Source organism: Labrus mixtus, chromosome 3 (assembly GCF_963584025.1).
Source record: "Labrus mixtus chromosome 3, fLabMix1.1, whole genome shotgun sequence".
Taxonomy (NCBI): Eukaryota; Metazoa; Chordata; class Actinopteri; order Labriformes; family Labridae; genus Labrus; species Labrus mixtus.
In genome coordinates this window covers 19,716,003-19,743,213 of record NC_083614.1, presented here as the reverse complement: position 1 = coordinate 19,743,213, position 27,211 = coordinate 19,716,003, and the positions used below count along the sequence as shown (strand labels likewise).

The 27,211-nt window shown below is 39.1% G+C and overlaps 5 protein-coding genes across 5 annotated transcripts; 3 read left to right on the top strand and 2 right to left on the bottom strand.

Annotated features, from left to right (window-relative positions):
• Window positions 1-160: 160 nt before the first annotated feature.
• Window positions 161-4,807, top strand: rpf1 (ribosome production factor 1 homolog). The gene is made up of 9 exons (XM_061033646.1): window positions 161-492; window positions 1,198-1,254; window positions 1,347-1,427; window positions 1,526-1,621; window positions 1,944-2,097; window positions 2,326-2,408; window positions 2,816-2,997; window positions 3,113-3,239; window positions 3,674-4,807. Exons 1-9 carry the CDS (start codon window positions 247-249, stop codon window positions 3,713-3,715), a joined length of 1,068 nt encoding a protein of 355 aa, XP_060889629.1. The 5' UTR covers window positions 161-246; the 3' UTR covers window positions 3,716-4,807.
• Window positions 4,317-5,795, bottom strand: LOC132964584 (guanine nucleotide-binding protein G(I)/G(S)/G(O) subunit gamma-5-like). Its single transcript, XM_061033647.1, has 2 exons — window positions 5,587-5,795; window positions 4,317-5,414 (listed from the first exon to the last, which is right to left on the bottom strand). Exons 1-2 carry the CDS (start codon window positions 5,665-5,667, stop codon window positions 5,289-5,291), a joined length of 207 nt encoding a protein of 68 aa, XP_060889630.1. The 5' UTR covers window positions 5,668-5,795; the 3' UTR covers window positions 4,317-5,288.
• Window positions 5,796-6,564: 769 nt separating this feature from the next.
• Window positions 6,565-12,526, top strand: spata1 (spermatogenesis associated 1). Its single transcript, XM_061033644.1, has 12 exons — window positions 6,565-6,945; window positions 7,060-7,166; window positions 8,076-8,193; window positions 8,456-8,509; window positions 9,062-9,437; window positions 9,892-10,060; window positions 10,167-10,227; window positions 10,484-10,601; window positions 10,701-10,826; window positions 11,117-11,292; window positions 11,785-11,883; window positions 12,194-12,526. Exons 1-12 carry the CDS (start codon window positions 6,880-6,882, stop codon window positions 12,323-12,325), a joined length of 1,602 nt encoding a protein of 533 aa, XP_060889627.1. The 5' UTR covers window positions 6,565-6,879; the 3' UTR covers window positions 12,326-12,526.
• A 144-nt stretch (window positions 12,527-12,670) lies between these two features.
• On the bottom strand, window positions 12,671-17,263 carry ctbs (chitobiase, di-N-acetyl-). Its single transcript, XM_061033645.1, has 7 exons — window positions 17,061-17,263; window positions 15,217-15,355; window positions 14,885-15,093; window positions 14,578-14,749; window positions 14,383-14,480; window positions 13,505-13,666; window positions 12,671-13,144 (listed from the first exon to the last, which is right to left on the bottom strand). Exons 1-7 carry the CDS (start codon window positions 17,172-17,174, stop codon window positions 12,956-12,958), a joined length of 1,083 nt encoding a protein of 360 aa, XP_060889628.1. The 5' UTR covers window positions 17,175-17,263; the 3' UTR covers window positions 12,671-12,955.
• Window positions 17,264-18,315: 1,052 nt separating this feature from the next.
• On the top strand, window positions 18,316-27,211 carry vtg2 (vitellogenin 2). The gene is made up of 34 exons (XM_061033643.1): window positions 18,316-18,355; window positions 18,721-18,741; window positions 18,824-18,975; window positions 19,104-19,355; window positions 19,458-19,619; window positions 19,720-19,868; window positions 19,955-20,105; window positions 20,200-20,357; window positions 20,439-20,604; window positions 20,695-20,841; window positions 20,932-21,138; window positions 21,232-21,449; window positions 21,542-21,639; window positions 21,719-21,843; window positions 22,377-22,475; window positions 22,595-22,714; window positions 22,807-22,993; window positions 23,077-23,170; window positions 23,273-23,458; window positions 23,543-23,645; window positions 23,726-23,930; window positions 24,020-24,342; window positions 24,426-24,470; window positions 24,555-24,623; window positions 24,704-24,910; window positions 24,992-25,134; window positions 25,241-25,379; window positions 25,482-25,611; window positions 25,702-25,885; window positions 26,000-26,094; window positions 26,201-26,295; window positions 26,413-26,578; window positions 26,730-26,891; window positions 27,001-27,211. The coding sequence occupies exons 1-34, from the start codon at window positions 18,316-18,318 to the stop codon at window positions 27,111-27,113; spliced, it is 4,911 nt and encodes a 1,636-aa protein (XP_060889626.1). The 3' UTR covers window positions 27,114-27,211.

Below are 27,211 nucleotides of genomic sequence, written 5' to 3'. Positions count from 1 at the left end.
CATTGGTGCTCGTCCAGGGACATGAAGTGACGATCTTTAACTGAAGCTCAAATTGCAGGTAGCCAACAACAGGTGAAATTTCAGGGGCCGCTTGTCTGTGTGCGCTTTTTTATTCCTCCTAACCACTAGATGTCACTGTAATTTAAATCGCGAGTACAACTCCGTCACTTCCGGCCCCCAGACGACACATACACGAGCAAGGACTACACGTGAAAACAGCTTCCCAAAACTGACACCTGAAACAAGATGGACATCACGGAGGTTCCCGTGAGCCAGAATGAAAAGGGTAAGAAAAAGAAGAACAAGAAGCCAAAGAAGAAGAATGAGGGGGGGAGTGGAGAAGGCAGCGGGGTGGAGGTGAAGGAGGAGGACGTGAAGATGGAGAAGAGCGAGGCAGGAGCTTCCTTTCCCCCAACCTTCAGTGTGTCCGAAATCAAGAATAAACAGCGACGACACCTCATGTTCATGAAGTTCAAACAGGAGAAAAGAAAGGTAAAGTGGGAACATTATATTTAGACAGTGTAATGAAACGACCCTGCAGATAAACATGCATTCAAGTAGGTTATTAATATTTACAGTCTATGGTTATTACACTGTTCTGGTCTGAGAGTACTTAATCCACTATAAAGAGACGTATTTTCTGCTGATGGTTTTATACTTTTCTACCAGTAGAAACTAAGATAAGTGCAGAACTTATTCTCTCTAATGTCTCTGAGAGCTGCAGTGATTATTCTCTTAGTTGGATAATGTTCAATGGATCTCCTTCTGTTATGATAAATCAGTGAGTTGCTTTGAATATTTCTATTTATAAATCAAAAGGTTTGGCTTTTACTGTCCCAGCTGGGATTGTGTTTGGATGTTTACTATGACTTGAAAGTAACATAGTTACAATATTTTGGTTGTTGGCAAATAAATATATTTCAGAATGTCAGTTATGTTCAATTTAATTTATTTAATTGATCAAATATTAAAGCATTAAAATAAATGTATTCTGCTCAGATGTACGCCGTTGCTTTTTAGTGGTTCATTTTGCTTTTTTTTTTTTTTTTTTTTTTTACACTGAAACATTTATTTTAAAGCTTATTAGATCTTTCAAACCTGCAGGGCTTTTTAAAAGGAGTTACAAGAAAACTGCTCCTGGAATTTGTGGGAAACTGTTTTATGTCTTCCCTCATTTTATTTCTTCTTTCATTTTAGCAAAAGCTGCAAGTGAAGAAGAAGAAGAAAAAAGAAAGGGATGCTTTAGGTGACAAGGTGAGTTTGATCTTTCTTTCTTTCTTGATTTCTCAGCAGCGTTATTACCTCACACTCACTCTGTCTTTTTTTGTTTTTCCTCCCCCCTGTAGGCACCACCGAAAGAGGTCCCAAAGACGATCGAAAACCAGCGGGTGTACGATGAGACGACAGTTGACCCAGAGGATGAGGAGGTTCTGATTCAGTCTCGCTGTGCTTGTTCAAACAATCGATGCTTATTTTTTTCTGACGAGTTTTGCATTTATCTTTGTTTTTCTGTCGTCTCTTACAGATTGCATTCGATGAGGGAACTGATGAGTTTTCGACGTACTTTAACGGGCTGACAAACCCCAAAGTGCTCATCACCACGTCCGACAGACCGAGAGGAGTAAGTGACTGCCGTTGAGAATATTTCACTTTAGCAGTTTATTTTCATTGTTTAAACTTTCTTAAAGGTTAATAACTTCAAATCTTTTGGGGTTATGAAAAAGGACAGGTAATTTATTTCCGTCCCACTGTGTGATTGAACCTGATTTGACAGTTTTTGTGTTGAAGTGTAGACAGTTTTGGATTCATAAATAATGTCAGTATGCTATTGAACACTTTATAAACCTTTAACAAAAACCTGAAGATGGCTAATTATCCTCCTTTATGTTTTCCCACTCTGTCTGTTCAAACATTGATTGTTCTTTTTAATGGCTGTCTTGTAGAGGACGGTGAGGTTTTGTGAGCAGCTGGCCACAGTTATCCCAAACGCCTACGTGTACTACAGAAGAGGTTTGGCCCTGAAGAGAGTCATTCCTCAGTGTGTCGCCAGAAACTTCACCTACCTCATTGTCGTCAACGAGGATCGCAAAGTGCCCAGTATCCTTACAGGCAGCTCATGAAGATGAACACTAAAAACTCTGTTTGTTTTCTGTTTCACAGTATTTATTACAGTGCTGTATTGTGGTTCTATTTACTAAACTAATGTCTTACAAGTACAAAGAAAACTCTCATGAGATGGAAGCTCGTTAATGATGGAATCTGCAACAAGTAACAAAATATCTTAAACGGTCCTGCATGTCAGCTCCTTTAACCCCCGACTTTCAGATGGTTTGGTTCTCTGTCATCTACCTGACGGGCCGACCGCACACTTCAAGGTCAGCAGTGTTCGCTTACGCAAGGAGATGAAGGCAAGTTGACAAATCCACACCGTCTGTGTTCCGTTTCTAATGAGATATAGCTGTCATATCTGTGTAGACATTAGTTTAGACAACACTTTTCTTTTACAAATGTGAGCTCCCAATCTATGTTCATATTTAAATGTTGGGTTTTATCTTTGCATCATTTCCACATTATTCACAATATTTTCCAGCAAAAAAAACTGCCGTGTGCAGTCCTGGTTTCATTATACAATTTCAGACTGTGCAGTGCGACGAGATACAATGATTATCAATGCTGAGGTCTGTGGCTTCTTTTTGTAGAACTTCAAAGTGTTTCGCTTTTGAACAAAGCTGATAACAAGAGTGTCTTAATTGTATCCGTTTGGCAGCTGTGTAGTTAGTGTTCCGGTTATAATTGTAGGGTTTTCTCTCTGCAGAGACGAGGCAAGGATCCAACTGAACACACCCCCGAGGTGATCCTTAACAACTTCACTACACGTCTGGGACACAGCATCGGCCGAATGTTCGCTGCTCTGTTTCCGCAAGACCCTCAGTTCGTTGGTCGTCAGGTCGCCACCTTCCACAACCAGAGAGACTTCGTCTTTTTCAGATTCCACAGGTGAGCATGAGTACTGTGAATTCTGATACGAATTGGACACAGTGCTCTGTAGTATAACCCTCCTTCCTGTTGATCTCAATCTATTAAGTCTAAAACAGTTTATTTGACCTTTCAGGTACATTTTTAAGAATGAGAAGAAAGTCGGTATTCAGGAGCTGGGACCTCGTTTCACCCTCAAACTCCGCTCTCTACAGAAAGGAACCTTTGACTCAAAGTTTGGGGAGTATGAGTGGGTCCTGAAGGTGAGTCTTTCATCACTAAACCTGTATTTGAGATGCCAGAAGAGCTGTGGGGTAGAACTAATGGTGTAATGTCAGCACTAAGGGTCTAAGAAAATACCGATAAACGTGTATGGATTCTCAAGAAACCTCCTTAAATGTTTGACAGTTTCCTAAGAAGTGATTCTTAAAAATGTTGTCTTGCTCACAGCAAGGTAACACATTTAACTGTAATTCCTGTATCATGATTTATAGTCTCACCAGATCATTAGTCATTAGTCGCACGAGTCATTTCTCTTTTAATCCGGGATTTGTTTTGTGCCACTTATAAACATGGGCTTGACTTCCTGCTGCCAGGCTAGTCAACAATGTATGAATGACTGGAATGAGCTTAAGTAACATGCTTAAAGTACTTCTGCAATTTCACTCAAAATAAAATGACTCTTTTCTGTTTCCAGCGCCATGAGATGGACGCCTGCAGGCGAAAATTCCAGCTTTGAAAACCAATTCACTACTGGCTTTTTTTCAGTCAGACAAGGACAACTGTGTGTATAATCCAGGATTGTTCTGCCGTCTGTTGCTCTACACGTATAGGCCCTTGTGCGGATATCCACATCATTTTTGGGACTATCAGCAGCAACAGCGAAGAACTTCTTGAAAGCCTTATTTTCAGTGCTTCTGGAGACAAAGAGTGGGACAGGAGCCTGGAGCTGATGCAAGGACTTTTACTTTCTCTGACGGAGACAAGCAAGCGCTCTCCACATGAATCTCATTACCCTCACATTTCTTACCTGCATGGGTTTCTAGAAGTTGTATTGGCAGATCAAATGTATCCCCACATACTGAACTGATGTGGTAACAGTTCATTTTGCATATAGACATGAACCTGATAGATATGGTATAAAAGATTCTTAATTAAGTGCTACAGCTGCTAGTCTCTGGAGATGGCTTAATTGTCCAGATTGTGTCCACAGTGCAGTTTGTTTTGTGTGTGATGGAATTTCTTTAAATACGTGTGGATGAATTGTTTAAGACTTGTTCACTGATTTCATAATGTAAAATACTCATTTTAAAATAACATGAATCTGCAAGCTTAAAAAGTTGAGTTACCATTTATTCTCAAAATTAGGCATGGAAAAAAAAAATCAAAAAGGCACAAGTGTTGAAATGTGTCTGCTACTTTTAAGCAAAGAAGTTAGGACATTTATCATGCTGCTTTTAGCACCAGGGAATGTTTCCGTATTACATTTTACAATAGCAAAAGTACAAAAAACTCTTGAGTTAGTTGCCTGTTCTCAAAATCCTGAGACGTCTCTAGTCCACAGTGCAGATCGTGCATCCAAGTTCCTCAAGGCACCACAACGGTCAAAACCTGCATACAAGAGTAAAATGATCATACAAACATTCAACTTCACAAATAAGACTAAATATGTTTGTTTTTTTTAAGTTAGAAAGGAACCTGCAATTACAAATGTGTCCTTATGTGTGCTGCCAGAGAATAAATATGTGGTTTCTTACTGTATGTCACTTTCCTAGGAAACTTTAAATGTTTTATACAACATGAATAAATGGTGTTAATCAAAATAAAGTGATCTGCAGGTAGATAATCTCTACGTCTCTCAAACTGCCAGTGTCATCAGGAGCTCCCTCACAAAGTTCATGTTATTGCAGCTGAGCCTTGTTTAAACTCATATACCTATTAAGTTTCTAAATACTACACCAAGGCTAAATAATGTGTTTAACACTGAACATAGTGTAAATGATAACCAAATGGGTAAAAAGTTAACAGATATTAGATGATTCTGTGTCCATTAAGGCAGAGGATGGGCCTTGAAATGGGAGATAAAATCATGACTTTTAGGGACAAAAGTATAAATAAATTGATGTATCTTTACATTTAAATATTGCAGTGTATGCTACATATCAAACCACTGACATTTTGTCAATGGGTTAGATAAAAAAAAAAAAAAAAAACAGCTGTAAAAACGATTGAAAGGTTTTGATATCTCTTAAAACCAACAGGTGTGTTGGGGTGTATATGAGGTGTTACTCACTTTAAAGGGTCAGTGTGTGTTATAGGAACGAGCAGACTTTCTGCGGTCTGAACGGGTTATTGCTGGACGACATGCCGGTGAGCAGAGGGTCCTGCTGGGCGTGCTGAAGACAAAACTGCTGCAGGTCTACGGCGGCCTGGGACACCTGTGGACAACAACCGAGTCCTCACAAGTTAACTCGAGTGTTTCACGAAACAGCTCTATTAAACACATGAACAGGGCGGTTGTTGTGTCACGCTAATGGTATTAAAGTAGAAACAAAATAACCTACAAATAAACAAAACACACACACATTAGTACCGTAGTGAACGCGTTACCTTGACTCTGTTGATGCCAGCCTCCAGGCGTAACTGTTTGACAACTTTCTTCATCGCTACGATGCTGGATGAACTCGACATTGCGAATACCTTAATAGACTTAAGTCTTACAAATGTCGAAAGTAAAACTTTGACAAAAGCAACTGTTGGCAACTAGATTGCTACGTCTTCCTCATAACCAAGTTTCCGGTTCTGAAAGGCGTGTCCGCAGCTGATGCGTTCATGGAAAAAGTACATTTACCACTTTCATAGTTTATTCCAAATTGAATTGCACTGAAATAATTAGGCTACATGTAGGTCCTATCATTTTTTGTAATATTGTCCAACATTTAGATGTGAATAAACAGAATTAATTACAATCTTAATTTAGAGATTAAATGTAGGCCTAATTTCGTAGCCTATATTTAGGCCTATTAGCCTATCGAGTGTGATATGGTTAAAATAGGCTAGTTTGAAACGTTGTCTTTTAGTTCTACTCTAACATAGGCTGTCGACATAGTTTTCTGTTGTCTGGTTACTGCATAACCTCGTCAAAATATGGCGGGGCTTTGGGGTGAGAATAAAAAATAATTTTTAAACTTTACAATTCCGACAACTTCAGAGTAAGTGAAAGCAGCACCTAAACTCCAGTGATGGAAATTTGGAAAATCCCATTAGGCTATTATAAGATATAAAACATGCCTATTTCTTAAATAGGCATACAGTTTTTTTTGTTTGTTTAAAAGTTAACATATAGTCGAGCCCCTGAGATGTCTCAGTGAGAATTGAGGACTATTTTTTTTGTGTTTCTTCGTAATTCTTTTGCATTTACCTCGCAACATTACATTTCTTCATAGGCCTACGTGAGCCCTCGTCACGATACTTGTTTTCGTTTTCTCCATCGTCTGTGCAATAGGCTCAAGCGTTACTTTCAGTGTTGATCAACATATTGAATCTGACTTTTAACTGGCATTTAGTGCGCTGAGATAACCTATTTCTACTCCTCAATGTGAATGGTTATGTAATTAGTAAAAGTAAACTTTAATGGCATATCCAGAGATCACAGTTGCGTCCTTCTTCTAATATTTACAGTCTATGGTCCTTCTGCAGCAGTTGTCATCATCGGCACCAGAGCAACAACTGTTGGCACTCTCATAAAAGAAACTCCACTGGACCAATGACTGTGTTTGATTACAGCAGGTTGTTACTTGGCATTGCACTCCTCCACAGAGCAAAAACCAGCGACTCTTGCGGATAAACCAGAACGGAAAAACAGAAATCTAAGCTCTATTTTGAAGCTGTTTCTCTTGTCTGATGATAATGGAGCTTTCTTGTGAGTCAGTGAGATACACTGAGGACAGAAGACCGACCAGTAGCAAGGTATGCCTTTGTGAACCTGAACCTGACAACCTAAATAAGTTACTACTAGGCCTATAGAAGTGACACTGTTAATCGCTTTTCACGCCAATTTACACATCCGCTGTCTGTGTTTAGTTTGTGGAGCTCCATGTGCTGTATGTGCCAGATGACCAGTGGGATGTGAAGCTCAATAAAGTCCCTGCTGAAGCCATAGAGAGCTTCATATCTGCCGGCTTCATCAGGTGAAACTATAACTTCAATTTGAAATTAAGATTCAATGTGCCAGACTCAGAAGGACGAGATCTTGTATTCAAATATTGTGTTGTTGTGCGCATGTAAGTTATTTAACTCTGCCGTGAACAGATATAAAGATAAAGATAAAGATAAACTTTATTGATCCCCAAGGGGAAAATTTTTGCATTACAGCAGCTCAAGAAAACAGGAAACAGGAATATAATTATTAAAAATAAAAATAGAAGTTAAAAATCAAACATATTTACATCAGTTAAATAAAAAAACATACAATAATAGAAAATTACACGGTATCTACACTTCCACTTGTGGAAAGAGTTATTGTTATTAAAAACACACACAGTGTGTAGCATTATTGAAATGAGTCATGAGGTGGTGATGCTGTTAAAGAGTCTGAGTCTGATATTTAAAGAGATGCAGATCTCAGCATTATGGCATTGATAAAGATGCCAGGTAGTTCAATGGTAAGCAGTGTAATGTTGTGGTAGGTCAAGAATGTGTGATGTAAAGTTACAACTGTCAGACAAAAACCATGAAGTAAGATGAGCAATATATCTGAAATGTTGGTTGATTTCACTATAATTCGGTCAAACAGTAACCTACACAAATTTATTTTAGACGTTTTCAAATAAACGTACAGAACATAACTAAATGTAGCCTACTTTTTTTGTCTTAGAATCCTACTTTAACTTGTTTCCTACATGCTTTTAAATAGGCCTATGATAATCGTATATGTGAATTGAAGCTCTGAAAATGTACATTTTTGTATTTTTATTTTGTCAGAAAATATTAAATCTTTACTCATGTTTCGAAACCAATGTGACATCATCTGTTATAATAGGCTATATCCTGTATACAGTTCCATCCAAATAATGTACCTTTTTTTCTTTCGATGTCAGGGTTTACCCTGATATCACCCTGAAAACTCTGAGGAACGAGCTCGGAGCTCTTCTTGGTGCAGAGAGGACCATAGACAGATTCTCCTTCCTTAAATGTGTGGGGCGCAGTTTGGCACTGGTGAGTGCAGCTGGCTGTTAACTGTGCTTTTTTATAGCTGGTTGTGTTTCACCGAGTCAACAGACAAAAAAGAAACAATGCAGACAATTTGATTCACAAGCTCACTATTCAGGTTGCTACACTAAAGGGTGTAAAGTATGTGTGTGTGTGTGTGTGTGTGTGTGTGTGTGTGTGTGTGTGTGTGTGTGTGCGTGCGTGTGTGTGAGTGAGCACATGTTTTACTACCATGCCTTTTACAAAAACAAATTCTTTCCAATGACAGGTCAAGAGCAGACAGGAGAGGGATCTGAAAGTAAAAACATTCGCTCCACCGTATGTATGTCGAGTTTATTTTCTTAAATTGATCCTTTTTTTTTTCTTGAATAGTTTCAAAATCTTGATGATTTAGGTTTCAAGAAGTCCAAGCACATATTTTACAACACTTTAAAGTCAGATCTTGCCTTTCGGGTATATGATCAAAATTGGGAGCCGACCGAATTGGGAATTTTGGGGCCGATACAGATATATCGGCCGATATCTTTCTTAGATCTATGAAATCTGAATGTTTACACTCTTGTGCTCCTAGACACAGCTGTTTTTTCTAGAAATCTGCTTAATTATCCCATTCAATATGCACAAATTTTTATAGAAGTTTTATACTTCTTCCTACTCCTTTTCAGGCATATCAACTGAATATATGTAATTTTCTTTTTCTCTTTTTTTTTGAAATTATTTGAACATTGTTTTTTGTTTATTGTATTTTCGTGCTTTTTCATTTTTGTTTTTGTATTTTTGATATGTTTGATTTTTATTTGATATGTCTGAAATAAATTTAATCAATCAATCAAAAATTAAGCTCCACTAATGTCCTGCTTTGACCTGTCGACAGGCCCCTCAGCCAGAGCTCTACTTGCTGCCCACAGTGGATATGGACAGCAGCGTATGCTCCCAGTCTCTCAGCCCGGACACCAGCAGCAGCAGCTCTCCAGACCAGCACACCTATTACCACACGCCAAAGACCTGCAGTCTGCCAGCAGGAACAAAAGAGCCCGTTAAATTCCCCCTCATTCCAAAGGGTTCCCATCAGCCACCTCCCACCCCCAGCCTGGAAGAGGAGGAGCAGGAGGAGGAGGAGGATGAGGAGCAAGGCTACAGTTCTTCAGATAATGAAGAGGAGGGTCTTTCCTCAAAAAAGTCAGGGTGGGCAAAGAAGGATTGTTGCCAAAATAAGAGTCAAAGAGCACCACCTGTCTCATATAATAAAGGTAAAATTACAGTTTCGTAACAAAGGATGCGTTAATTGCTGTACATGTATACATTTACAGCCTGGCAATCATGCATCTTGACTTGATCAGGTCCAGTTGTAGAAAAGTGTAAGTTTCTGTTTTTTTCTGTTATGAAACAAAATTGCTGCTAATTCAGATTTTTTTAGTCACTTATCTCTCTTAATTTAGGCTGCCTCAATATTCTTGTGGTAATATCAGAACAAAAATGGGAATTCAATGTTATGTATCATCCTAAAAAGATGCTCATCTTCACTGGAAAGCCAATTTCAAAATAATGTATAATAATGTTTGTATGGAATATATTCTAGCTTTTAAAATGACAATATATATTTTGCTATGATCTGTTTTTTGCAGGTTTGTGTATTTGACTTTCAGTATCTTCGCAATGAAATTACATTGTGGTACTAAGATCTTAACTTTCACATATTTCAAGTTTTAAGATGCTGTGAAGCTGATTCAGTTCAAGTAAAGGAGTCACCAGAGAATGGCAATAATTGCGGGAAGAAGAATAAAAAGCACAGCGGACAGAACAGAGCGCCCCGAGACTCAGGAGCAGGTCCGTCTTTGGAGGACAGAGATTCAGGCTTTTCTCTCACAGACGGGTACACAGTGCAGCCCAGCACACCAAGCTGAAGTGTTACTGAGTGCCACATCATTTGTAGTCACTCTTTCTGCTGCTGCTTTCTCTAACTGTGTTTTTGTTGACAGGCTGGGGAAATCAAAAGATGCACATGCGCTTAAGTTGATCAGGAATAAACAAACAAGTGGAGTGAGTAAAAGACAAAACTATAAAAACATGTAGCAATCATTGTCTTCTGACTTTCTTTTTTTTTAGAGCAGTTATCGTTAAAGATTATTATAGGGCATTTAAAATGTACAGGAAGGGTCTAGCAAGTTGTTTGGTGTAGTAACAAGTCCAACTACCACTGACGGCAAGTGTGTGAGGTCTTTTAAGTGAACAAACAAACAACAGAAGTTCATGAACATCCATTCACACACACTCTCTTGCTCTTGCTTGTTTGAAGGTGACAGACAGTCCAGCAGTATTATCTCGGCCTGTTCGCTACACCTCACCGCCTCCAGGTCTGAACTTGGCAATGGTCTCTCAAAAGAAGTCTGCCTCTCCTGTCTTTCACACAAACCGTAAGCAATCACTTTGGGGACACACCCAAAATCAATGTCATCTTCCTTCTGCCTTTGTCTTTTGTCCTTTAACTGACTGTCATGGTTTGTTTCTGTCAGGAGAGGACTTGATCAAGGAGATCAAGCTGGTGAGGGAGGAGAGAAAGCAGCTGGAGTGGACAAGACAAGAGTTATTAAGAAAGGGGAAGGATTTGTTGGCTCAAAACAGACACCGCAGGAACCAAGGTAAGTGATGTGAAATATAGTGCTTCATATAATAGGTGTCATAAGAGTTAAGAAGTGTACCAGCAGTGTGTTTACCTTTAAACAGTGGTCATCATTGTTCCTTATGTGGTGCGACATAAGTGTTACACATTGGTGTAAATTATATATTTAAATGTTTTGGTAAATTCTCTGTATGTATGTAAGAAAAGAAAAAGGATAAACAGTTACTTTGTTTTCTGATTACAAAGTCAAACTTGTCAAAAGTAACTAAATGGACCTGGTGCACCTTCCGTCCTTTTTTTCACATGAAGCCCGTGACAGTTGGAAGAAGAAATATTTCGAAACCAAGAAGGTCACAGCACCACTGGAGGAAAATCTGAGAAACTTACGACAAGAGTTGGAGACGTTTTACAACAAACTACTGCACCAGCTGCAGGCCAGGGACAGCAGAGGGAAGCCAAGACGACAGGGCAGATCTTCCATAAAGGTCCAATCAGATTCATCTTGATTTTTGTTGAACTGTATAGACTGATTTTACCATGTAGTGAAATGCAGGCACAAATTCTGATCAGTGATTTATCTGAGGGTTCCTTATATTTAGATTTATGAATATTTGTCAAGTTATTTTTTATGGGTATTATTGCCCTTTACTGGGTAGGATAGCTGAAGAGAGACAGGGAAGGCTGGGAGGAGAGAGTTGGGAATGACATTCTGCTACAGGCCAAGTCAGATTCAAACACACATACCCTGCAATGAGGACTATAGCCTCTGTAAATGGGGTGCGAGACATAACCGCTAGGCTTGATAGTTTGAATTACCATTAAACAATTTTTACAGCATGTATTTTGCCTTTAAACAGGAAAAGAACAGATTTAATTGTAATCATTGCAAAATTCCATCCATGTCCTCATTTGCTTAAAACAATTCAAACTCTAATTAAAGTTGTGGAAATGACTGAATAGCGGCTCCTGAATTTCAGAATGAGCTCATCATTCAGATCATGACAGAGAGCCATGTGATTGACAACCTGAAGAGGAAGGTCGAGGACGCCAAGATGAAACTGGTAACAGAGATCAAGGTACCGTTAAATGATTTCCTCTACATCTCCCCTAATCTCACTCTAACCTTAACACCAAAATAGTTTTTTTTTAAAGTGATGAAGTTGATTACTAGTTGAACATATTTGAAAATTATTTTTTTTATAGCCTGTACCAAACTGACGACTTATAAATAGCATCGACATTGTTAATCCAAACGTACAGTTGAATTCAAGAAACCCTGCATGGAGATGAAAAATATATTCATAATGAAAATAGTTCAAACTTTCAGGCTTGATGATTTGTTGGCCATCTTGCGTATGACATTAACAAACCATGTTTTTCATGTAGTTGAGGAAACAGGCTGCTACAGAGCTGAGGGCGTTGAAGGCTGAGCTGGCCCAGAAGAAGAGCCAGTCCTCTTATCCTACTCACATGGAAAATGCTACAAGGAACAGACAAGTTCAGAGCACATCTGTCTAATCCACAGTTAAGAGAACTGTGAGTCAGTCTTAAACCAGACTTGGAATACTGAATAGTGTTTGATGTCCTTATTTTATTATTGGTTTTATACATTTTATTTTACAAAGTTTTTTCTTGTAAGAAGACTCACCATTTTGAACCTGAGTTTTGAATGTTGTTCTCGCTTTTGTTGCAATGTATTAAACTTGATTTGCTGCTTGGACGTCTGGTTTGTTCAGTCGACTGACTTCCCAAATGAGACAGGTAGGTTGTTGCAGAAGGAAGAACGCTAAAACGGTTATATAACTTAAAATTCACAACTTTAGCAATTTTTTTTATTCATGAAAAATACAAAGTGGAGAAATGTAAGCATGTTGGGTACATTTTAATCAACAAAAATGTTTGTCTTCATCACATTTAAGGAGTGATGGAAATAAAAAAAAGTCAGTTAATCAGTTAGCACAGACAAATGTTTTAGATGTTACATTGGAAGACAGGAGCAATAACAGCCACAATCAACTCTGAAGTGCAAGTATGCATCTATACCCAGAGGGAAGTCACAGCCCATTACAGCTACAATGGGATAGATTGACTTTGCAACAAATAGGAGGGGAGATGTAAATGTCTGCAGCTGTGATACATGTATTCCTGCTAGCATCCTAAGAGTGCATTCCACATCCCTGCGGTTTGTTGCCTGGCGACTGGCTCATCGCTGTAGTCCAAAATGTTTCCATTCCACATGCCAATACCCCTCAAACCTTTAGATTTCACAGAGTCTGCCTTGGGACAAATACTCTGTGGATCATCATACCAAACCTGATGAATCTGTCCCGTCTGGTCCTATAGGGTAAAACGTGCAGATGATAGTTAGATGAGAAAGGATGAAGAACACGTAAAGCTGTAAAAACTTTATTGCTGTTTGGAAGGGGCCATTTGTTTTGTTTGAATTGGGACTGGTAGCTCGGTTGGAAGCCAGCACTCCAGATGAACAACCCATGCTTGAAAACCCTGCTTTAGTTCTTGAGTCTTCACTTATAAAAAGTTGAAAAGGTGAAGTCAAGCAGGCCTGAATTTGACAGCAAGACAAATTCTCTGAGATAAAGGCGCACACTTTGCTTTCCATTGATTAAAACTTCTGTGTTTATCTAGAAAAAAAAGGCTACAGACTAAAGGCTTGACACTCAAATAAAAACAACGTACCTTGTAATTGAAGTAAGGAGCCTCCTGCTTTTCGTCCCAGAGCCGGCCGGACATTGAGACATTGACCTGCTTCATGATCCACTTATATGGTTTCTGTCTCCCAGCTGCATCGCTGCACGGGGCTCCACGGAAAGGAACTTTGGCTATAGAACATATTCCATGCTGGGAGAAGAAAAGACACAAAGGGACATGTGTTTATACGTCAATAAAACTAACCCCTGATGTATTTTAACAATAAATATAAAGTGGAAAATAGCAGTAACATAAACTACATTCAACATCATTTTGAGACTGTTTCAGGATGAGAAAAGATCTTTCAGAAAGATCATCACTGATCCGGAAATGTGAAAAGTCCACATTCATGCTAACCTGCTCACAGCACGATATTAAAACAAGGGTGATGTGAATGTCATCAGTTTAGAAACTCATCTGTTAAACAGAAACAGACCACAAGATGGCGCTAAATTAAAGCTTATGGCAAACAATACTAGTAAACAAATTTGGAAGTGGGACAAGAATGTTTGCAAAACTTCAATCCATCCAATAGTTGTGAGGTGATCTCAACCTCAGAGTGGCTCAACAGGAAAAAGTCTGAGAATCAGAAAGTCATAAAACCTCTGCACCACATGCTGTTCCAATCAGTCCAGTAGAGTAGATGTTGTGATATTCAAAAACATATGTGAATACTTTTCCCACATGGGGATGTTTCAGGATCAACAAAGTAAATATATTTATGCCATCATATCATGACAGTCTATTTCACAGTTGTTGAGATATTCTTAAAGCCATAATTCTAGCACAGTTAAAAATGCTGAATATTACAGGACTCTTCACAAGTACTATCCAACATTTTGACCGTAACTTGATAAACATCTCACCTCAGAAAGGTTGAGGCATGGGTAGTCATAGCCGTACCATGGCACTCCCATCACAAGCTTCATTGGATCGATGTTCATACTCAAATATTGGTCATAGGCTTAAAAGAAAGTGCACAGGCATTTGATGTAACAGTGATCAAAAGTAATGACAAGCTCATATTTTCTGACGACTAATCTCACATCTGGAAAACAAACCATTCAGTGTTTGAGAGAGTGGGGCGTTTGCCATTGCTATACAGTCCCCTGTGATCTGGCTCTGTTCATCATAAGACATGACAAAGAGCAGGTCACAGGAGTCAGCGATGGTGATGTAATCATAGCAGCGCTTGTCGATACATTTTGGTGACCAGGCAACATCAAACGAGACCTAGAAGTCAGGATAAGACAAATTTAACATCATTTAAATACATTTTCTCTGGAGGGGGGCAACTCCCAGAGTTCATTTTGAAAAAAATAAGCCATATGTTTCCTTAGAGAACGTAGTCAAACAAATAGTGCTGACCTGGGAACCTGGGATCTCCCTGTGGAAGGTCTCAGTAGTCTCTTTGACCAGGGCTGTCAAAGCATGGAACTCTGGCGAGCCGTCCTCCACAGCTTGTTCAATGTCAATGTTAATCCCATCCATAAACTGAACCTTTGCCAGGTTGATCTTCTCTGTTATCCACACTGTCCTGTTTTCCTGGTCCACAATGTAGGAGAGAGGAACGTCACCTTTTACCCAAAAATAGGTAAGAGAGGAAGACGGACACAGTTATGAGCACAGTGGGTCCATGAAAGCAAAATGGAATCAGTCACCCACATAAATAAATACAGTAGCTATTCAATGTAGTCTACCTTTGAGTACAACGCGTGCTCCATTGGAGTGAGCATGACACATGAGTTCAGCATCATATTTCCCAAACACTGCCACCGTTGTCACCATGCTCCAGTTGTAAGACTTCCATGTCTTTCCACCCACATCAAACACAAACACCTGAAAAAAAAAAAACATACACACTTACTTTAAGAATACCTGTTTTCTTTGATCAACTGATTTTCTATTTGTTTATTTTATGGGTAAATCACCACAAAATTGAACACTTACAGAGACTCTTTTTTAAAAGGTATTCCCTCTTCTCGTTATACCTCTCAAAAAATAATGTTATTAGGTATGCTTTAAAGAAGCATAATATATAAATATATATATATATAAATATATATAAAATATCACATGGCCACAAAGCAAATACAGACACACTGGGAACAGTCCCAATTTGAAACTTGGGACTTGAAAGAGAATACTGCTTCATGCTTTGTAACCAAACTATCTGAACAGTGTAGAGTGATATATATTGTTTTATATAATGTTTAGTTGTCCTTGTAAGCCCTGGAGTAAAAACTGTAGATTGCATTGTTTTACATTACTGTAGGCTACTGTTTAGGTTACAGGACATAAAGTAAAGGTCTTATTAGTGAAGACACCAGTTTAAAAATCACAATTAAAAGCATTTTCTATCATAGGATCGGATTTAATAAAAGTCATAAACACCATGTAAGAGCCTTGTGACAGTATTGTCCAAATATTTACCACACCCGGAAATTATTTTATTTTAACCTAAAGATCCTTAACTCTACCCAAACAGCAAATAACCTGAGTTCAAATATTTTAGACAAAGTGTGGTCGTTATTGGTAGAAGTAAACAAATTCAGCCAAGAACATATTTAGCCTCTTAAAAAGCAAAGCAACTACGCATGGTTAACAATGGCCACTCAATATAATTATTTCCTTGTTTTTGTTCTCCTGATCTCGATTCACCTGTCAATTAAAAGCCTACGTTTTGTCATAATGACCAGCTCATATTTTGTCATAGACTACTTATGAAAAGCAGCTCCTTACGGCGGAGGATTAGGGCCATGTTAAAATATATATATTTTTAAATTTCGAGATTAAAGTCGTAAATTTACGAGAGTAAAGTAGAACTGAAAGTAGGCTATTTTCCTCTGCAGACAACTTCCTCCCTGTCAGTGTGGTTCTTTCTTCGGAAAAGCCACAGTTTCTTGCAGTATCTTTTCAGGGTGCTGATATTTTATGACAATGTGAACGTGATGATGTGCCAAAAGCATGTGTAGTTTCATATCTGCATAAGTAAAGCCCCAACACAACTATTTGTGTCTGTTATCGGTCTGCCTTGTTAAAGTGTCTCACTTGCAGAGACAGTTTGTGTCCTGTTCATCATTTTACAGAGAAACAAGGTCTTGCAAGTTGAAGTGAAAACTTCCCTTGAACTGTTTTTACCGACTACACAAGGAAGTAGCCTCTTTCCTTATTAGTGAAACCTTTAGGCCGAGATGCTCCATGTTTGTCACTTGAGAACAGGATGCTGCTGCTCTTCTGATATAGACTAAAATAACGACTTTATTCTTTTATTCTTTAAAGACTTGTAAGAGTTCTTCTTTCATCATTTTCGCGCAGGCTGGTCTCGAAAATTAATCCCGAAATGTAATTTAGTTTAATTTAACGTGGCCCTAATCCTCCGTCGTAGCTCCTAAACCATGAACAATATGTTTTATAACTAAATTATTAGTGAAATGTTAACGATATTTGGCTTAGGGTTGAGTTTGTTTAATAGCCTAGGCTACTTGAACGTAAGCGGAGTGTTGTCTGATGATCGTTTTAAATGTATCAAACGAACTTGTACCTCAAAGTCTTTCTCCTCGCGGATCTGCTGACAGTGCTCCGGTCTCTCACACGGACAAATGTTAGCCCTGCAAACCACAACTATCGTCGACAAAAACAATAGAAACCAGGACATTTTTTAATTTTGTCAAAAGGGGAACTCTTAAAGTAATGAATCTGTCCGGCTGCTAGACTTCGAACTGTCAAACAAATCCCATTTAATCTCATGACAACTGTACGGAGGCTGACATGGTACAAACTACAGTCACGCTGTAACGCGTTTAAATTAGAAACCAAATGTATGCCTGTTTTACCAGAATGTTACCATAAAATAAAGATTGAATTTCCATTCATATTAAACTTTTTTTTTTTTTTAAATTTCATAAAATTGTGTGGAGAATCCAATTGTTAACGCCTGACTTTATTAAATGTTGATATGGCTTCATGGATCCTATGTTTAAATGTTAATAACATCAGAAGTTCTGTGTCAACGTTGCTTTTATTGACAATGGCCAGATATTTGTCCAGAGCTCTTTGGCCACATATTCATGGCTCTAAGCTTTCTCCAAAACTACACTCCTGTATATTTCCTTGTTTCATATTCTTACATTTCTCTCCTCTCTTTTTAGGGAGTGGTGTAATGACTTTGGTTTATTCTATTTTATTTGTCTTTAAAGCCACTGCTGGCAATGTGGAACATTGTATTACATGGTAAAAAGAAAAAAAGTTATAAGAATTTTAGTGCAATTTCTATACAGTTCGATTTTCAACTAGATGATTTTGCAACATTGTGTTATATAAGCAATAAGCAAACATGTTGGATGGTTGCCTTTGGGAAGTCAACAGTTCCCAGGTTGAGCCAGGTAGGACAAAATTACAGGTCAAGACGAGATGACATTTTCTAAAGAGTCTGAAGCGCTCATGTTTAATGTTTAACAGAAATCCAAATAATAATTATTTTAAACTATATTTGAAGTACAATGCAATGTGTGAAGGTTAAAACTGAAAAGGTAAGTATTATAAAAAATAAATCAAATATGTAGTGACATTACATTAGTTTAAATTTGCAAAATATAAAAGAGAAATAATGATGTATTTGGAAAAGGCTGTCAGTGCCATGAAAGCCAGGGTGAGATAACTGTGACATTTTCAACCATGCTTTAGTCAGCATGTCATAACTGCACGACCAGGGCACAGTAACATTGACATGCCTTGTAAACATTCAGCAAAGCTTTAAAAGGCAGTATCTGGATGCAGTCATTTTACAACCACCAGCCATGAGACTGCTTGTGCTAGCTCTCACTGTGGCCCTTGCAGGTGAGCATAACTTTATTTATGAACTGAATAATTGATGTTGCTTTTTGTGAAATAAGATAACAGCACTTTCAATTACATGAATACAGGGAATGTGCATGATCATATATTTAACCAGCCAAAAAATGAAATTAATTGTGATTTAACAAAGGTAATACTGCACACGCTAACAATCTCTTATTATAGATTAATAACCACGGCTAAATTTCGTGCCTTACCCAGAACAATACAGGAAATAAAATAAAAAAGATGTCGTATGCAGTATGTTATTTATTTTCTGTTTTTTCTTTATAAATACGTTTGTTTTTGACACATACCTTATATATCGTTATGAAAACCTTTTCTTTTTTTTTCTTACTATCTTGTAGCCGGTTACCAGGTGAGCTTTGGTAAGTTGTCCTTCTATTTTAACAAAAATTTAAATCAAAAGTAAAAACATGCAATCGCTATACTAGTTTCATGTCTTTCCAGTTCCAGAGTTTGCTACCGGTAAGACCTACAAGTATAAATATGAAGCATTACTCTTGGGCGGACTGCCTGAGGAGGGTCTCGCACGTGCCGGAGTGAAAATCCATAGCGAAGTCTTGATCAGTGCAGCAGCTGGTGACATCTTTGTGCTAAAGGTGAGGCCTTTAAAATGTACAATTTATTGTGATAAACAAAAAAAATGAATGAGATAAGTGATTCTCCATGTGGCTTATTAACAATGAAGTTTCAAAGTGTAGTCAAGCCGTCACTTTTTTTTTTATAGCTTGAAAGCCCTGAAATCCTTGAGTACAGCGGCATCTGGCCTAAAGATGCTTTCATCCCAGCCACCAAGCTCACCTCTGCCCTGGCTGCTCAGCTCTTGACCCCAATCAAGTTTGAGTATGCCAATGGTGTTGTGGGCAAAGTGTTTGCACCTGCTGGCATTTCTGCAACTGTGCTGAATATCTACAGGGGAATCCTCAACATCTTCCAGCTGAACATCAAGAAGACTCAGAACGTCTATGAGCTGCAAGAGGTACAAATAATTCACTTTTGTATGCTCCCCTACAAATAATTATGCAAAACTTATACTAAAAACTGTAATATGCAAATACTGCCTTTATATTTTGTGAACTAGGCTGGAGTTCAGGGTGTGTGCAAGACCCAGTATGTCATCAGTGAGGATGCAAAGGCTGAACGCATCCTGCTGACCAAGACCAAGGACCTGAGCCAATGCCAGGAGAGAATTGTTAAGGACATCGGCCTGGCTTACACAGAGACATGCGTGGAGTGCGAGGCTGTAAGTAACATTTTGTTTTTATACTCTTTTTATTCTCTTTTACACATTTCCCTCCTGGACACTGATGCTGTGATGATAATGTTGGATTTTGTCATTGCAGAGAGGAAAGTCTCTGAAGGGAACTGCTGCTTTCAGCTATGTCATGAAGCCATCAGATACAGGTGTCCTGATTTTGGAGGCAACTGCCACAGAGCTCATCCAGTTCTCACCTTTAAACATCTTGAATGGCGCTGCCCAGATGGAGGCCAAGTATGTGATTTAAATTCAAAAGAGGAGTGCAACAGCAATGTTTGGAGACAATGCACATTGATGTAGAGGTTGCATTTGTTTCACAGACAGACCCTGACCTTGATGGGGATGGAGAAGATTCCAGTGGAGCCCATCAAGGCTGAATATCTGCCCAGTGGATCCCTGCAGTACGAGTTTGGCAGCGAGCTTCTTCAGATTCCCATCCAGCTTCTGAGGATCACTAATGTTGAGACTCAGGTACTCCTGGAAGTATTCCCTCTTAGTCAGAGCTCTCCTAATTGCATCCTGTAGCAGCAAACTATAATAAGGGAAATGCTTGTGTTCCTGACAGATTGTTGAGACTCTCAACCACTTGGTGGCCAACAATGTTGCCAAGGTCCATGAAGATGCTCCTCTGAAGTTCATTGAGCTCATCCAGCTGCTGCGTGTGGCCACATGTGAGAACATTGAGGCCCTCTGGACTCAGTTCAAAGAAAGACCAGATCACAGGTGACTACAACATTCAGAAAGAGCTGTGAAATTCAATTGCATGCTGTGTGTAAATACTTACATGAAAGTTTCCCTTTCCAGGCACTGGCTCCTGAATGCTGTCCCTGCAATTGGTTCTCATACAGCTCTGAAGTTTTTCAAGGAAAAGTTCTTGGCTGGTGACCTGACTATTGTTGAAGCTATTCAAGTTCTGCTGTCATCAATGCACATGGTGACAGCCGACCTGGAAGCCATCAAGATAGCTCAGGCAAGTCAATGTTTTAAAGATTTCTTGAGCAACTGTCATCATGTTAGGACCTAGATGTATGATCAGTTATTTACTTTGCCCTCTCCTTAGGGACTGACCAAGGTAGACAAGATCCTGGAAAACCGAGTCCTTGCGGAGATTGCCCTGCTGGGCTACGGCACCCTGGTTTCTAAATACTGTACAGAGAATCCAACCTGCCCAGCTGAACTTGTTAGGATACATTTAATTTGTTTATGGGTTTTATAAAACTTAAATTCAGTTACGAAATTTGAATACAAAAAAATTCTGTTCCTCCCACAGCTCCCACAGCTCCCACAGCTCCCACAGTCCGTCCATGACCTTGCTGGCCAAGAGAAATTTGAGAAGCTTTCTTTTGATCTCAAAGTTCTTGGTAATGCTGGACACCCTGCCAGCCTCAAGCCAATCATGAAGCTCCTGCCTGGCTTTGGCAGTGCTGCTGCTCATCTGCCACTTCGGGTTCACATTGATGCACTTCTGGCCCTGAGGAACATCGCTAAGAAGGAGCCCAAGATGGTGAGACCATATATTCAGATGAATTCCTTGTTTTGGTAGGTGCAGATTGTTGTTATAATTATTTTATTTACAACATTAATCTTTGGGGAATAGATCCAGGATATGGCTGTTCAGCTGTTTATGGACAAGGCCCTCCATCCAGAGCTGCGTATAACTGCTGCTATTCTGCTGTTTGAGACCAAGCTGCCAATGGGTTTGGTGACTACTCTGGCTGATGCCCTTTTGAAGGAATCAAATCTGCAGGTTGCCAGCGTTGTCTACTCATACATGAAGGCCATGACCAAGAACACTGCCCCTGACTTAGCCTCTATGTAAGAACAGAAATTATAGTTTCCTTTTGCAGTTCTAAATTATTTTGACAAGTAAACACTTAAAATCTCATAATAAAATGTTCTAATTTCAGTGCTGCATCTTGTAATGTTGCTGTGAAGATCCTAAGCCCCAAATTCGAAAGACTAGGCTACCGCTTCAGCAAAGCTCTCTATATTGATGCATACACCAGTAAGAGCATGAGAAAATACACATTTTGATCAAACATTTCATGTCAAATCATTATATTGGACAATTTTTCAAATTGCAGGTCCCTGGATGATGGGTGCTGCTGCAAGCGCCTTCTACGTTAATGATGCTGCGACCGTTTTGCCAAGGGCCGCTTTGGCCAAAGCTCGCGCCTACCTCGCAGGAGCTTATGCTGATGTACTTGAGGTAGGGCTGTCAGCGTTAACAATGTTGATCACGATGTGATTAAGGTCAGAAATTAATGCATACATTTTTTTCTATTGCATGCTATTTTGTCCCTAAACTGCACCGTAGGTAAGCCATGCAGTGTCTCCCTGTAGTCACAGTGATGGAAAAGAACAACCCTGCCATGCCTTTGAATGGTTAATTTCACTTTCTTTAAAAAAAAAAAAAAACAGGCAGTGCACTTGAGTCAAAAGTAATATCCACCTTGTAACATCAAACATTTCACTTTTTTTACCATTCCCTTTTGCTGTTTTGATTAAATTTTTGATCCGTAACACCTTCCTTTTTCCATGGTTAAGTTAAGGTTGTAACATTTGATCGACCAGAAGTTTCTTATTTTATTTAAAAATAAAAGCAGATTTGTATCCAAACAGCCATAGTTTGAGATATAACTATCATATCTTCATAACTACTAGACACAATGGAAGTATCTCACATTTTTGTTAAAAAAAACCCCAAAAATATATATATAAATGAAACTTTTATTTTTTCAGCTTGGTGTGAGAACTGAGGGACTCCAGGAGGCCCTTTTGAAACACCAGGTTCCTGAAAATGCTGACAGGATCACCAAGATGAAACAAGTTATGAAGGCTGTAAGTTTAAGGGATCATTAATAAGTCCAAGAAATGTCATATGCTTTATTCATTTCCCTGTTCATAGGAGCTGTAATTTTTATTTTCTCTGTTTCGTTTTGGTTTTTTTGCTCACTTAGCTTTCTGAATGGAGAGCTCATCCTTCAAGCCAGCCCCTGGCCTCTGTGTATGTGAAATTCTTCGGACAGGAAATTGCATTTGCCAACATCAACAAAGAAATTGTTGAACGGATCACTGAGGTACAGCCTATAGCAGACAAAAATGACCACTATGTTATAATTGCACTGTGTATTTAATATCAGATGTCACATTATCAACTTTACATTTGAAGCTTGCCAGGGGACCAGCTATTCACACATATGGAAGGAAAGTTTTGGATGGTCTCTTGTCTGGTTTCGCATTGCATTATGCTAAACCAATGCTGGTTGCTGAGGTTCGTCGTATTCTTCCCACCACTGTTGGTCTGCCCATGGAGCTAAGTTTATACACTGCTGGAGTGGCTGCTGCATCTGTAGAATGTAAGGTCCACCGCTGTAGCTTTAATCTTTCTGATTTTAGGCAATTGTTTGTGATGATGCTATAACTGTGTTGTTTTTCATAGTCCAAGCAGAGGTAACACCACCTCTGCCTGAGAATTTCCATGCTGCACAGCTTCTGAAGTCTGATATCAGCATGAGGGCTGCCATTGCCCCAAGGTGATCAAGACGTTCTTTCTTCTCACCAGTTCAACCAAGAAATTCAAAATATTTATAATTATAGTGATCAGTCGTAAACTTGTTGTTCTGTGTCCCTTTCAGTGTTTCCCTGCATACATATGCAGTTATGGGAGTAAACACTGCCTTGATCCAGGCCGCTTTGCTGTCAAGAGCCGAAGTCCACGCAATCATTCCTGCAAAGATTGAAGCAAGAATTGACATAATTAAGGGCAACTTCAAGCTTCAGCTCCTGCCTGTTCAAGGCATCGATAAAGTTGCATCTGCACTGTACGTGTTTAGCATTGTCAACAGGTAATATGCATCATCCAAGAAACATATGTTTTATCAAACTTATTTTCCTTTTTACAACAGTGTTGAGACTTTTGCAGTAGCAAGAAATGTGGAAGACCTTGCAGCTGCCAAATTCACACCCATGATTCCTGCTGAAGTTCCAGCACAGCTGGCTGGTAGCATGGTGGGTTTGGTTCCCCTACAACTTTTTTCCAACATCTACCTGTTCTGAATTGTGTGATGACATCTATTGTTGTTTTACAGTCAGAATCTTTTGAAAGCATTCCTACTGTCCTGCCAAGCCAGCTGAAACTCCTCAAGGCTTTCAAGAAGAAAATGTGTGCTGTAATTGAAACTTTTGGAATCAAGGCATGCACTGAGATTGAATCTCACAATGCCGCCTTCATCAGACACTGCCCACTCTACTCCATGATCGGAAAACATGCTGTCGTTGTTGAGGTTTCTCAAGGCAAGTGACAAGGAAGGCATTTATTATTCACACTTGTAAGAGGTTGAAAAAAATATAATGTATATATTTATTTATTTATTTGTTTGCAGCTGCCGGGCCAGTCATTGAGAAGATTGAAATTGATATTCAGGTTGGAGATGAAGCAGCAGAAAAGATCATCAAAGTTATCAATATGAGCGAGGAAGAGGAGATTCTGGAGGACAAGAATGTCCTGATGAAACTCAAGAAAATCCTGGTTCCTGGTCTGAAGAACACCACTGCCAGGTCTTCCAGCTCCAGCAGTTCTCAGTCTGGCAACTCTCCCTCAAGTAGCTCCCGTTCAAGTCTCTCCTCCTCTGCATCATCCAAGTCCTCCTGCAGCTCTTCCTCTAGCCTCAAGAGCAAGAACGCCAGATCCAGCTCCCTGTCCAAAGTGAGATAACTTCCCCTTTGAACTTAGTAGAAAAAGCAGAACCAAAAATAATGTGTGGGAATTAATTACTTTTTCTATTGCAGCAAGAACTGTATGAGATGAAGTTTACCAAGAAACATATCCACCAGGTAATTTACAGGTTGAAGTTAATTTGACTGCCACATCATGCACTCTGTTTGTTCAAGCTAAATGTATTCTGTCTTTGTTTGCAGCATGCTTTTTCCACAGCCCGTGCTAACAGCGGGAGCAGTGGCTACAGTTTTGAAGCCATCTACAAAAAGGTAAGCCTTTTAACAAAGCCATTTATAATTTCTTAAAGTTAAATTAGCACCAATCTTAAAACTAGTCTTCACACTTTTAGGCCAAGTACCTCGCAAAGGAAGTCTCTCCCATTGTGACCATTCTTGTCCGTGCTGTGAGAGCCGACAAAAAGCCTCAGGGATACCAGTTTACAGCCTACTTTGACAGAGCTACTGCCAGACTTCAGATCATTCTTGCCAACCTGGCCGAGAACGACCACTATAGGATCTGTGCTGATGCCATGATGCTGAGCAAACACAAGCTAATGGTACAAACTTGCAAGACTTGGAAACAGTTTTAAGAATTATGTGTGATGTGTGATATTTGACATTGGTTCAATATCTCTTAGGCTAAAATTGCCTGGGGCATTGAGTGCAAACAATACGAGACTGAGACCACAGCTGAGACTGGTGTTGTAGGTAAAGAGCCTGCCTTCCGCGTTAAGCTGACCTGGGACAAACTTCCCAAGAGCATGAAACGCTACGCCAAGAAGTAATGTCACAAACTGATGAATATATACTTTTTTTTTTGTGATTTAATTTCCAATCTGACATTTATCAAATACTTAAAAATAACCTTAACCTTAATGTCTGGCTAGGCTTTCTAAGTACACCTTCCACATCGCTAAGGCGGCCGGAGTAAACCTGGAAAAGGTCAAGAACATTCGCAACCAGATCAAACTGAGTGTTGCTGTTGCTTCTGATACAAGTGTGGATGTGGTGCTGAAGACACCAAAGGTGAGGTTTTGTTGGGGATTTTTTTTCCACCCAAAAAATATCTGCAGCATTTTTGTCAACTACATTGTTTGCTCCTAAAAACTAATATAACTTTTCTTACAGAGAACCATGTATAAACTGGCCATAGCTCTCCCCATTTCTCTGCCATTTGGAGACACTGCTGCTGAGCTGGAATTTTACCAGAGTAACTGGGCTGACAAGATTTCTTACATGATCACCAAGGCTCATTCAGGTGAAACAATTTTAAGGAACGGTTTTTATAGTGATGAGTCCACTAAGTTATTTGTTTCTTCATTACTGTACTTTTTCCTTTTGACCCCAGCTGAGTGTGCCATGGTTAATGGCACACTGGTCACATTCAACAACAGGAAATACAAGAATGAGATGCCCCAATCCTGCTACCAGGTTTTGGCACAAGATTGCACCCCTGAACTTAAATTCATTGTTCTGCTGAAGTGGGACCATACACAGGAACAGAACCAGATCAATGTGAAGATTGCAAACATGTAAGAAGAACTACTACTTTCATTATGAGAATTGTCAAAAAAAAAGAGATAAAGTCCTGAATCTGAAAATCCAGAAATTAAAATTAACACATGTAGCAACTATTCTTTCAACAGTGATGTGGACATGTATCTGAGGGACAGTGTTGTCATGGTGAAGATCAATGGAGTAGAAATTCCCACCCACAACATGCCATATCAGCATCCTGAAGGTTTTTTGTTGAATTAATTCAATATCAAATGCAAAGTTATTTATTTTGTTCAAAGTCAAAAGGAGATATATGTATATAAATACATGCATGTTTGTTTTCATGTCAGGCAAAATTCAAATCATACAGAGAGATCAGGGAATCGCACTCCATGCACCGAGCCATGGTCTTCAGGAGGTCTATTTTGATCTGAACACATGGAGGGTAATATAATAATTCTAACTATATTTCACAGATTTTGGTATTGATTCGAATTTTGATTACTTTTTCTAAAAATCTTCATACATGTATAATTGCCAAGCTGTATGGGTTGTTTTTTAGGTTAAAGTTGTAGACTGGATGAGAGGACAGACCTGTGGACTCTGTGGAAAGGCTGACGGTGAAATCAGACAGGAGTACCGCATACCAAACCAACGCCTGACAAAGAATGCTATCAGCTACGCTCATTCCTGGGTTATGCCTGGAAAGAGCTGCAGGGATAGCTCTGGTAAATATTTGATTGACTCCTTCACCTTTACACCTTTATTTTTAACCATTCTCGCCATAGCCAAATGCAAAATAGAACAAATTTAAATGACGATGATGTGTATGTGTGTGTATATGTTTAAACACTTGCCTGTCTTTTTGTCCTTTTCCAGAGTGTTACATGAAACTTGAGTCTGTGAAATTGGAGAAGCAGGTCGTCCTGTATGGGGAGGAGTCCAAATGCTACTCTGTTGAGCCTGTACTGCGCTGCCTGCCTGGCTGCATGCCTATCAGGACCACCACGGTCACTATTGGATACCACTGCCTGCCTATTGGTAAGTTTACAAGAAATCACAACTGGCTGAAAAAATATGGAATGAACTTAATCTGTCTTGTTTTTTTGATTACATTGCCTAACTTTTCTATACTATTCTCTTTTTGCAGATACAACCCTGAACCGATCTGAAGGTATGAGCAGCATCTTTGAGAAGAGCATTGACCTAAGAGAAACCGCAGAAGCCCACCTAGCCTGTCGCTGCACTGCTCAGTGTGTTTGATTTAATTTCCTGCTGTCCCTCCATGTTGTATTCTTTGTTTTATGTCAACATTGTTATCAACTTGAATTGTAGATTGAAATAAATTGCAGAGGCATTCA